Below are 12,288 nucleotides of genomic sequence, written 5' to 3' on the forward strand. Positions count from 1 at the left end.
CAAACTGTGGAAGATGCGCCGACTCCCTCCACAGATGGGGTAAACTCCCCTCGCCTTCTTGTGACTGCGGCGCTGCAAGACAGACGATCAGTCACATCGTTCAGGACTGCCCACGCAGAGCATACACAGGCGACCCTATAAACTTTGTAATGGCAACCGAAGGGTCAATCGAATATATAAAAAAATTGGACATCTGTTTGTGATGCATTGTATAATGCATAAATCTAAATATATTCTGTGATATACTTAAGCCATACGCTAAATAAAAAATAAAAAAAATGTTAATATTTAAAAAATGGACGCGAACTCTAGGCAGGAAACAGGTAGGTTTTCATCCTATAGGTATACAATATCTAAAAAAGTAGTCAGCTACCTGGATCTTTGAGTGTCCCGAACATGGTCTATTTCTAGCTTATTACCCTGGAGTAAATATTGTTGCTTACTGTTGATCCCTTTTCTCAGTGCGTCATTAATTTTGACCTCATATGAGATTTTAAGAATGTCGCGAATCACTGCATGACATTTTAGTTAAATCTGACAATTGTCACAATATTTATATTTATGTTTATACAAATATCAATATTTATATAAATATCCACGAGGAAAACGTTTTCCTGTAGTTGGTTGCATACCATATATTACAAAAAACAAGTAAACTCCTATATAAAAGGTAAATTTATTAAAATCCCTAAAAAGGGCTATATCACAGAACTAGTTTTAGATCTGATAACAGATTATCATCAGTGCTGACAGATGCTAACATGCTAACCACCAAAATACAAAAATATTCGGGTAAAAACCCTTTAAACTTGATCCGTCATGGAAACATAGATTATAAATGTGAAATTGAACATGGATGTACAAAATATCTCATGTATTCTGCTCAAGGTACCATTTGAGCCCAAATCGAGTTGATCACATGTTGAATAGATGATCAAGACGATTTGGGCTCAAATGGTACCTTGAGCAGAATATATGACATATTTTGTACATCCATGTTCAATTTCACATTTACAATCTATGTTTCCATGACGGATCAAGTTTAAAGGGTTTTTTACCCGAATATTTTTGTATTTTGGTGGTTAGCATGTTAGCATCTGTCAGCACTGATGATGATCTGTTATCAGATCGAAAACTAGTTCTGAGATGTAGCCCTTTTTAGGGATTTTAATAAATATACCTTTTATAAAGGATTTTACTTGTTTTTTTTATTTATAGAAATATTTGCCAGAATATTAATATTTAAAATATTTTAAGGAAAAAATACATAAATATAGAATACAATTTCACTATAAAATGTCCGAATATATCAATGTCATACGAGTACAATATTTATATTTGCGTCGTTGACAAATTTTTAACGTAGAATTACAATTTTGTCATTTTATCCGTTAACATTCTGAAGTACTGTCACGATAGATTACTTTTGTTTCAAATTATCTTTATTCGCATCATGGATTGGTTATCTATTTAAAATATTGTAATGGTCAACCAATTATACATCTGCGAAAAAGAAATACGCCGACGCCTTACAATGGCCAGATCAGCAACGGTCAAACTCACTAAAATATGGAAAAAGATACGGCCATAACCAGGAACACGAAACTGCGCCTGGTACGGACGCTTATCTTTCCTATCGCTACCTATGCTTCAGAAACTTGGACCATTAAAAAGTCCGACTCACGACGTATAATGGCCTTTGAAATGTGGGTATACCGTAGAATGATGCGCATACCCTGGACAGCACATCGCACAAATATCTCACAAATATGGTTTTTTTATCCACTCCTCTAAAAGAAACCGGCACACTGCTGAACGGGCTCGTAAGGTAACTTTTATTGCTCACAATTTAAAATTGTTAGACGTAGACCAATCCATGACTGAGCTGGCCACTCGTGAAAAACAAAATCCCACAACTCATCAGTACATTGAAATTCGGCAGATTGTAGATGACTAGGATGAGCTAATGATAGAAATAGATTCTGAATCTGAGGTCTCATCTTTTATCATACCTACCACATCGATTATTTGCTGTTAAGAAGAAAATTTCATTTTTTTATCAAAGAAATTTTGTGTTTTCTGTTGTTTTTGTATTTTTTTATATACAAAGAACACTGTTGTTTCGTCTCATAATTTTGTATATAAGATCATGATTTTTAAAGCCCTATTTTTCATCTTCAATAATATTCTTAAGTGCGTCATGGGGTTCATTCTCAGAACATTCTCAATATCGAGAATATTCTCGAGAATATTCTCCGATTTTCCATTCTCGAGAATTTTCCAACACTAATCATTCCTTTCTGTCATTACTAGTCGCCTACCCCAATCTGATCGTCGACTGTAGCAACCGGTCTCCTGGTAGTGACGGTAAGCCCTTGAGACTGCCGACTTCGTCATAAGAAGGCGACGGGTGACAGTTCTCTGACTATATCCCACCCGTAATTATACAATTACCTGGACTGCCTTCACTGGTGAAGTATCCATTTTGTAAAATATTCATTTACTGCACGTCGAAGTGTACACAAAGTCAACGTTTGAAAAGCGACTGAGACGATCACCGACAAATTCATAGAGATCTAAATTGCGTAGAACATGCCCGTTACAATGTTTGCTGCAATCCCAATGCCATACAGAAAAAGACAAAGTACCCCGCACAAACCTTATGGAAATTAGGTCTCAGTGGATTCAGTTCATACTTTGAGAAAATACTCTTTGAAGCATCCTTATGAAAAGTTCTTATGGGCAGATCTCGATCTGATGGAGGGTTTTTAAGATATAGAGGCACAAACTCGGAAAATTATACGATTTACAGGGTATTCCAATTCCCGGAGTTACTGGTTATCTGGCAACATGTAGAGGTTAGGATAAAAAAAAAGTACTAGTCGTATAGGACTTTTTCCTTGCTATCCAACGGCGATCTTGACTTTGACCTTCAAGGTCATGCCAAGGTTACGTGTTCTTATTCGAGCGGGAACATACTTATGTTTCTAACTGCAACAAGGGACAGAATGGATATATCTACGTTTGAATATGACCTTGAAAATCATGGTCAAGGTTATTGGGTTAATGGGTTATAGATTCCAAAGTAATGTAATAGAAGTTTGAGATTTCTCCACGGCTTAACGATACCGACCTTGAATTTGACCTTGATCATGACATTCTTTATCGTATCAAGGCCATGAGAACTTTTATTCAAAAGGGGCAATATTTTTGACTCTGAAAAAGATGATATAGATATTCTTCGTTCGAATAGGACCTTAAAAATAAAGGTGAATATTCCTCCAAATGTAGCGATTATATTATCAATTATGTGAGTTTCGTAAATCAACGTTGATTCCTTCTTCTTCTTCAGCCTGTTCGCATCCACTCCTGGACAAAGGCCTACCGACGAGCTCTCCACTCTTCCCCGTTTTGTGCTATTTGGTGCTAGTTTCTCCCCACTTTGTCTTTGATGTCGTCTAGCCATCGTTTTTGTGGTCTTCCTCTACTATGACTGTGTTTGCATGGTCTCCAATGTACAATGTTTCTCGTCCACTTGTCGGAAGAATAAAAATTCTCATGACCTTGATACTATCAAGAATGTCATGATCAAGGTCGGTATCGTTAAACCGTGGAAAGATCTCAAACTTCTATTACATTACTTTAGCATCTATAACCCAATAATCCAATAACTTTGACCATGATTTTCAAGGTCATATTCAAACGTAGATATATCCATTATATTCATTGTTGCAGTTAGAAACATAGGTTGCCGCTCTAATAAGAACGCGTGACCTTGGCATGACCTTGAAGGTCAAGTTCAAGGTAAAAGTAAAGGTCTTCATTGGATAGCCAGAAAAAAGTTTTAGCTTACTAGTACGTTTCTTTGATCCTAACCTCTATATGTTGCCAGATAACCAGTAACTCCGGGAATTGGAATACATAAATCTTATAATTTTCCGAGTTTGTGCCTCTATATCTTAAAAATCCTCCAGCAGATCGAGATCTGCCCATGAGAACTTTTCATCAGGATGCTTCAAAGAGTATTATCCTAAAGTATTAACTAAATCCACTGGAACCTAATTTCCATAAGGTTTGTGCGGGGTACTTTTACAACACGTTGCCAATTTGCATAAAACAATAAAATGCATTGTGCACGAAATCAGTGGTATTGCGACATTGCCAGATAAAATCGTCGAATAGTTGTTTATTTAGAACACATTTAATATATTTTTAATCAACATTAACATTACAAGTGTCGTGAAAAATAGGATACTAATGGCCGATTTCACCAACGATACCTAAACATTTAAGAATTACCTAAGTGGGCTTAGGTACTTCCTAACTCTAAAACGGAGTTCACCATACGCTAAGAATAGGGATGTTCACAAAAAATTAGATAGTCATTTTAAACATGTAAAACGATTAAGAAACACCCTAGGAATAATTGTCTAAAATATTAAGAAAATTAAAAAAGCCTGTCTATAAAAAAACTTCATTAGAAATCTAGCATTATTTTAAATGCTCGAAAACGCTTCTGACGTCACTAGTCGTATACTCCAGCGCGCGCCATTTCCACAGTGTTATTCTTTACCTGTTTGACGTTATGTAGTTCAAGTCATTTTATTTTGTTCTCTTACAGATACTATTTAGAAGTCCAAAATTCGAAGTTTTCGACTGTATTAAGAATTTTTATAATTTATTTTTTTATAAGAAAGCTAAACTAAATAACTTAAATCTAAAACATATAGAATTGGGTAAAAATCAATAATTTAAAAACTCATTTATTTAGGAAAATATCCATACCTTACAATAAAGTGATCTTTACAACAGAAAAACTTCGTTTTACTGATAATTCCTTGATATCCCTTTTAGCTGTAACAAACCATTTATTTTTACGTTTTAAATTGGTTGAAAATGTAATAAAAATCTTGTCAGAATTGTTTTTAGAGGTATTTAAACACCCAGGAACAAAACACCACTTATTTGGCTTCATTTTTAACAATTAAATAAGTAAAGAACTGCACACATTCAAATACACTTCGTAAATAAGTATACAAAACTAGTCGTCCATCAAAGCCGATACGACTGCTGACGTCACACGCGGTAGCCTCGCCGCAAGGAGCCGTTTTTCTAGCCTCCAAGAAAATCAACATTATAAATTCATTTGTCTTAAAAAATATACATTTTTAAACAGTTTTATGATTGCTACGTTTTTATATACACACTATATAATCTATTGAATTTAACTATATTTAAAAATTAGTGAACATTCCTATTGTCTAAACCGCTTAAGCATTACCGTATCGTAGGATACGTTTTGCGATCTCCCTAAACTTTTTAGGTATTACTTATCGTTGAAAGTGAGGTTATGTTTTTACAGTTTTGACCTATGTACTTGTGACGTTTGTCAATGATTTGCTTCTTACCTTAATATTTCTATTGTTATACTGTAATATTATATTAGTTGTAATTTTGTATTCTTTTATATTAATAAGTTCTGCTTTGGTACTACATATTCATAATATGGAAGCACTACAATTTATCGAAAATCTGGATCGGTTTGAGTCATCATCTGATTTTGAAGAAGAAACAGAAAGAAGATCTCGAGTTATCAAGAATCGACCAAATTATTTTGAAGCTTTGAAAAGGAAAAACCGTCTGAAAACGTGGTTATTTTGTAGAAAAATTAACATATTCACTCGCAAATAACTCAAAAAGTATTGACTTGGTGAAAAAACTTTATAGAACAAAAGTTGCTTAGAATTAGACAATTTATCCATTTCCGGACTTATTTCGAACATATATTTTTCACCCCCAAAAGGAGGTGAAACTCACCTCTAGGGCAAAAGTACACATCGGCACAATATCACTTTTTTTCTTTTACTTGTTAGCTATATGTATGCCAAATTTCATGTCAATCCAAGCGGTTTTTTGCAATATTTTACCGTTATAGAACGTACTAAACGTAAATACACCGAATGGATCTAAATTTTGCTCACCTGATGGATTTAATACTTGGTGGAAATTAAATCCTAAGGTTTCAAATCACGAATCAAGTGCACTACACATCCAAAATTATTGCAAATGGAAAAAGTTGGAGAGCAGACTTCGAGAAGGACAGACTATTGACAAAAAAGAGCAAGACATCGTAGCAAAAGAAATAAAGAAATGGCAGGAAATTTCTATCAGAATGTTTGATATTATAAGATTCCTTGCCAAACAAAATTTGTCTTTACGTGGACATATAGAAAACGACACCAGTACAATAGAGAAAACTTTTTAGAATTGGTTAATTTCATTGCAAAATAGGATCCTGTACTTCGTGAACATACAGAATGAATTTATTGTCATTTTGGGAAATAATGTTCGCCAATATATCATCGTACAAATAAAAAAGGCTAAGTATTGTTCAATTATATTCGACAGCCCTCCAGATCTTTCTCATAAAGATCAAACAAAGTCAGGTATTAAGGTACGTAGTAATTGAAAATCAGGAGGCAAAAGTAATGGAATCTTTTATAGATTTCTTTGAAACTAAAAACAAAACTGCTGAAGGAATTTCAAAGATGATTTTGGACAAGATTCAAGCTGATGGCCTAGATATAAGCAACTGTAGAGGCCAAGCATATGATAATGCTGCTGTTATGGCTATTCAGGAGCTGAAATCGTACCTTGCTCAAATCATTCGTTAAACCTAGTTTGTTTAAACGCTGCCTCAGTTCAGGTGGATTCAGTAACTTTTTTGGCACTTTAAAACATTGCTATTCTTTTTTTTCCTCATCGACATATCGTTGGGAAGTTCCGATAGCAGCTACAGGCATAAGCTTAAAAAGGGTTCAAGACACGCGATGAAGTGCAAGAGGCGATGCCTAAATGTGACATGGCATCATTACAAAGACATTCTCGTCACTTTGGAAAAACTGACAGGCAGGTGAAAACTTAAACACTAGGACAGATGCAGGTGCTTTACTAGTTTCGATGCAGTCATTTTCCTTTCTTTGTTTTTTGGGCCTGTGGCAACCGCTGCTACATGAAGTGAATGATGCACAAAAAATATTTACAAACAAGGGGACTTGACATAAGATTGTGCGCTTAGAAAGTAAATGCTTTGCAGATGATATTGACAGAAAAAAGAGAGGAATGGGCAAAAGGCGCTGTAGGTTATGCAAAAAATATGTGTGAAGTGTGAAGAACTTGGAATTTCCATAAAACCTCGGAGGCGCATAACAAGAAAGCATATTTTTGATGACGGAACTAGAGATGCTAACTTGTCTTGTGAAAATGAGTTGAGACGAAAGCTGTTTTCTTCGTTAGATAGAGTTATTGCAGAAATTCGTGGGCGTTTTCAACAGCTACAGAATTTAACAGATAAGATTGCTTATCTAACGCCAGCTATATTATTAGATCCAGACAACACTGAATGTAATCTAGACTACGCATCTGACGAAATTGACGAGCAGGATTTCAAGCTGGAAAACTTCGACTGCGGACTTTCGTTGCTGTTACAGGCAACGAAAATAAATTGATTAATGCAGACTCACTTGAATTATTTAAATTTATTGTTAAATCCAAGCTGGAAGAGACTCTGCCCAATATTTTAATAATGTTCCGAATATTTTTTACAGTTGCTCTAAGCAATGCCAGCTGTGAGAGAAGTTTTTCAAAATTGAAATTGATTAAAAATTATTTAAGATCGACAATGACTACTCTAAGAATAACTATGTAATTTGGCTATTTTGTCTATTGAGCAAGAGGTGTGTGATGCGATAGACATTGACGGTGCAATAAAAGACTTTGCTCTTAAAAAAAGTAGACGTATAAATTTTTAATTGAAGACGGAAGTTTTGTTTTTAATTCTAACAAATACTCATATTACTTTTCAATAAAAATAAAAATATTACATTATAGTATAGATCTAGTTCTAATTAGAAATTGATTTTATTTAATCTTGTCGATCGTTAAGGTGTACCTAATCTAAGCGATAGGTACCTGAGTTATATCAATGTATCTAATTGGTTAAAGTAAAAGAATTTTTGTATTAATAAACGTGATTGTAAAACTTAGATAAACTTTTTTATTTAAAATCTAACCTGTATAATGCAAAATAATGATGACTGTTCTCGCCGAAAAGTTCTCTATAATTAATGTATGTAATATATAGTATACATTAAATTAAAATACCTAAATAAGAGGGCGGTAAAATTGTCTTCCGACCCGGGCAGCCGACACTCACGCTACTCCACTGAAATGACAGTGAGAGTGAATATACTGTGATATTTTTTGTCACTACTTATAGGCGTATTCGTTTATTTATATCAGTAATTGTTATTTCTGTATAAGTTTTTTCACTAATTTCATTTGTATTTTTAAACTTCAGAAGTTGTTGAATTATTTTCTGCCTAATTTTCATCATATTAGAATATGAATCCAACAATAAGTTTCAATTTAATGTAATACATAACTATTTGTATATCAGTTTCGGTGTAAATTATAAATTCCCAAAAATTCCCGGAAAGATATGAATTTTGGGAATATTCCCTCGAGAATAAATTCCCGGGAATTTTACATCACTACTTAGGAAGTTTCTTTCGATAAGAGTTACTTAATAAGGCAACTGTTTAGGTATCGTTGGTGAAATCGGGCATAAGTGCACAATCCCGTGAAATTATACATAATGTTTTAAAATTTTCTCAGGAGGAAGCAGAAGGAAATTTTAGTGTAAAACAGGTAACAAATAAAAACCGAAAAACTTTTGAAACCCGATTGATCTGACAACGTCGCGTAACCGATTTCGATCGGTCTGACCTTGGCGGTTTCAAATATTTTTGTCGACTTGTACACTTGTACATATAATATAAAATAACTTACCTGGACTGTCGACTACAGAATCAAAATGGCAGTTAACAAGCAAACTATGTGGTGAATTAATCCTAGATCCGATCTTAACAACAACATTTTGTACGTCCTGGTATACATTAGTCATTCCATCGAGAAACTCCAAGTTAAAAGCACCTGACGCCTTCTGAATGTCTAATTCTATCACATGGTTTTCGTTGGCATCCCGTATGATACTGTCAATTTCATGCTTTAACACGTCGACTGCCAGAACCTCGTTTTCGTAGCTGCCCGCAATCCGAGGACCGATTTTTGTTAAATTTTTTAACACGTTGTACGCTCTTTCCGCTATGAAAGTGTCTGGGTGTTTGTGTTCGTCTTCTATTTTTAACGCTACTGGTAGTTGTTTTTCGATGAATATCACTAATGAAAATACTATAAGAATTAGACATAGGAGGCCTAAGAAGTGGACGTAGGGCATAGGACGATGGAATTTTGACTTTTCATATTTGTTGTCTGTGAAGATTCTAGCCGGTGCTTTTTCGTTGAATCTGTTTCTTAAAAGCGTGTTCTGAAACAAGGACAAAAGTAAATACAAATTTCTTAAAACAATACTTTACAAAAGGCTTATCGATTCGATATTCACGAACAAGGCACACGTTTTTTTGTTTTCTGGCCTTGGTTTAGAACCTTTAACCATGTAATTACTGTCACTAACTGAGGGGAGTAATGTGTAGTGTGTGTGTTGAGTAAATGTCTTGTTGCTTAGTAAGGTCGACTTCATTGTCTTTACAAAGAGACACTTATTGAATCCAAACGTCTGCGTGGGTACTTCAGGTCAGTACCGATCCCACAAGGCACAAGTTTTTATTTGTTTCCAAATAGTATCAAAGGACCCCGCACAAACCTTATGGAAAATAGGTCCCAGTGGATTTCGTTCATACTTTGGGAAAATACCCTTTGAAGCATCCTGATAAAAAGTTCTCATGGGCACAACTCAATCGTATGAAGGATTTTCAAGATATAGAGGCCCAAACTCGGAAAATTATCATATTTACGGGGTATTCCAATTCCGTGAGTTACTGGTTATTTGGCAACATGTAGAAGTTTGGATCAAAGAAAAGTACTAGTAGTCTATGATTTTTTCCTGGCTATCCAATGGCAACTTTTACTTTGACCTTGACCTTCAACGGACGTCATCTTCTAGAGTTTCGAGGGGTTTCGGCATTCAATTGATATAAACGGGTTACTCATGGGTTTTTGGGATCGCTAAACACGAATATGCCATCAGAATGGCCCTCCGGATGACGTGGTGGCCAGGGCCTCTGCAAGGGACGTCATCTTCTAGAGTTTCGATGGTTTTTGGCATTTAATTGATGCAAATGAATTACTTGAGGGTTTTTCGAGGTCGCTATAAACGAATATGCCATCAGAACCGACTCCCGGAGCACCTGATTTCCGTCAATGAAAGGTGTTCCTGGAGTTTCGAGGGTCTTTGGTACTACATTAATGCAAACGGATTAGTTATAGGTTTTTGGGGTTGCTGAACACGAATACGTGATCAGCACAGACACAGGAGCACCTGGTGCCTAAGACAGGTTATCTTCTGGAGTTTCGGAAGAATCAAATGGATTACTATTAGGTTTTTGGGGTTGCTGAACATGCATACACTATCAGATCCGACCCACGAATCACATTGTGCCGTAAACCTATAATTAATCCGTTTGCATCAATGTAGTACCACAGACCCTCGAAACTCCAGGAGCCCCTTTCATTGGCCTTGGAAACCAGTTGCTCCGGGACTCGGTTCTGGTGGCATTTTCGTGTTTAGCGACCTCAAAAAACCCTCCAGTAATTCATTTGCATCAATTAAATGCCTAAAACCATCGAAACTCTAAAAGATGACGTCTCCGGCAGTGGCCCTGGCCACCACGTCATCCGGAGGGCAATTCTGATGGAATATTCGTGTTTTGCGATCCCAAAAACCCATGAGTAATCTGTTTATATCAATTTAATGCCTAAAACCCTCGAAACTCTAGAAGATGACGTCCGTTGAAGGTCAAGGTCAAAGTCAAAGTAAAGGTCGCCATTGGATACCCAGGAAAAAATCCTAGACTACTAGTACTTTTCCTTGATCCAAACTTCTACATGTTGCCAAATAACCAGTAACTCACGGAATTGGAATACCCCGTAACTCTTATAATTTTCCGAGTTTGGACCTCTATATCTTGAAAATCCTTCATACGATTGAGTTGTGCCCATGAGAACTTTTTATCAGGATGCTTCAAAGAGTATTTTCCCAAAGTATGAACGAAACCCACTGGGACCTATTTTCCATAAGGTTTGTGCGGGGTCCTTTGAGTAGTTTCTGTTAGTTATGAATTGTAGTAAAATAAATCAAGAAAAATAAATGGACGACAGACGACATCTTGAAATTGATGGAACGACGTCGACTTATAATATCGAATGAAACAGAACTTATAGACTTATAAACGTCTACAGAGAAGAATTAAAAGTAGATCAAATTAGCCAAAGAATATGGATGAGAGAAAGGTGAGACGAAATGGAGGATGTACTATCTAGGCACGAATTATTGAATGTACACAAAAAAGTAAAAAAAAGAACCAACATTTAAAAAACGGGTAGGTACCTTCTGTACTAGTTGATAATAACAACAAAATTATTGTAAATGAGAACGAAATAAGAAAATAATGGCAACTGTATATATCAGAGTTGTTTGAAGATGACATAAATAATTTTAATAAATTATACCAAAATTGTATACTGACGGCCTAAAAATTATGAAATCAGATGTAAAACACGCCATAAAAAATGCTAAAATTAGGAAAGCATGTGGTCCAGACGATACACCAACTAAGTTGCTGAAGCTAATAGATGAATATAACATAGATTAGTATGATACAATTGATCCAAAAGATAGCATAACCCAGACATCCAAAGTGAAAGTTATCCTCGAACACCAAATTGTTCTATATGGTCCAATAATGTTCAGAAAAATGTCACACCATTTTGAGCGTCGGGTTTGGGGGGAAAGTGGGGAGAAATCGGTAAATTCGTAGTTTTTTACGTTTTTCGTCAATATTTCTAAAACTATGCGGTTTAGCATGAACAACCTTCTATTCAAAAATATTTTACATTAAATTTGAAATAAAAAAGGTCCGATGCATAATCCTTCTAAAATGAACGGTTTCAAAGTTACGAAAGTAGTATAGTATAATTGGTCCAAAAAAAGGCCTAACCCAGACATCCAAAGTAAAAGTTTTCCTTCAACACCAAATTGTTCTATATCGTCCACATATTGTTCAGTAAAAAGTTAAGTGTAACTTTTTAGTGAACAATATGTGGACCATATAGAACAATTTGGTGTTGGAGGAAAACTTTTACTTTGGATGTTTGGGTTAGTCCTTTTTTTGCACCAATTATATTATACTATACTACCTCCGTAACTTT

The 12,288-nt window shown here is 35.2% G+C and overlaps 1 protein-coding gene across 1 annotated transcript in view; it reads right to left on the reverse strand.

Annotated features, from left to right (window-relative positions):
* LOC126883112 (endoplasmic reticulum metallopeptidase 1-like) overlaps window positions 1–12,288 on the reverse strand; it is a 131,122-nt gene that overhangs the window by 86,582 nt on the left and 32,252 nt on the right. The window contains exon 2 of the mRNA XM_050648359.1: window positions 8,851–9,388. Within this exon, the coding sequence (XP_050504316.1) occupies window positions 8,851–9,388 (538 nt within the window). The remainder of the gene's footprint in view (window positions 1–8,850; window positions 9,389–12,288) is intronic.

Source organism: Diabrotica virgifera, chromosome 4 (assembly GCF_917563875.1).
Source record: "Diabrotica virgifera virgifera chromosome 4, PGI_DIABVI_V3a".
Taxonomy (NCBI): Eukaryota; Metazoa; Arthropoda; class Insecta; order Coleoptera; family Chrysomelidae; genus Diabrotica; species Diabrotica virgifera.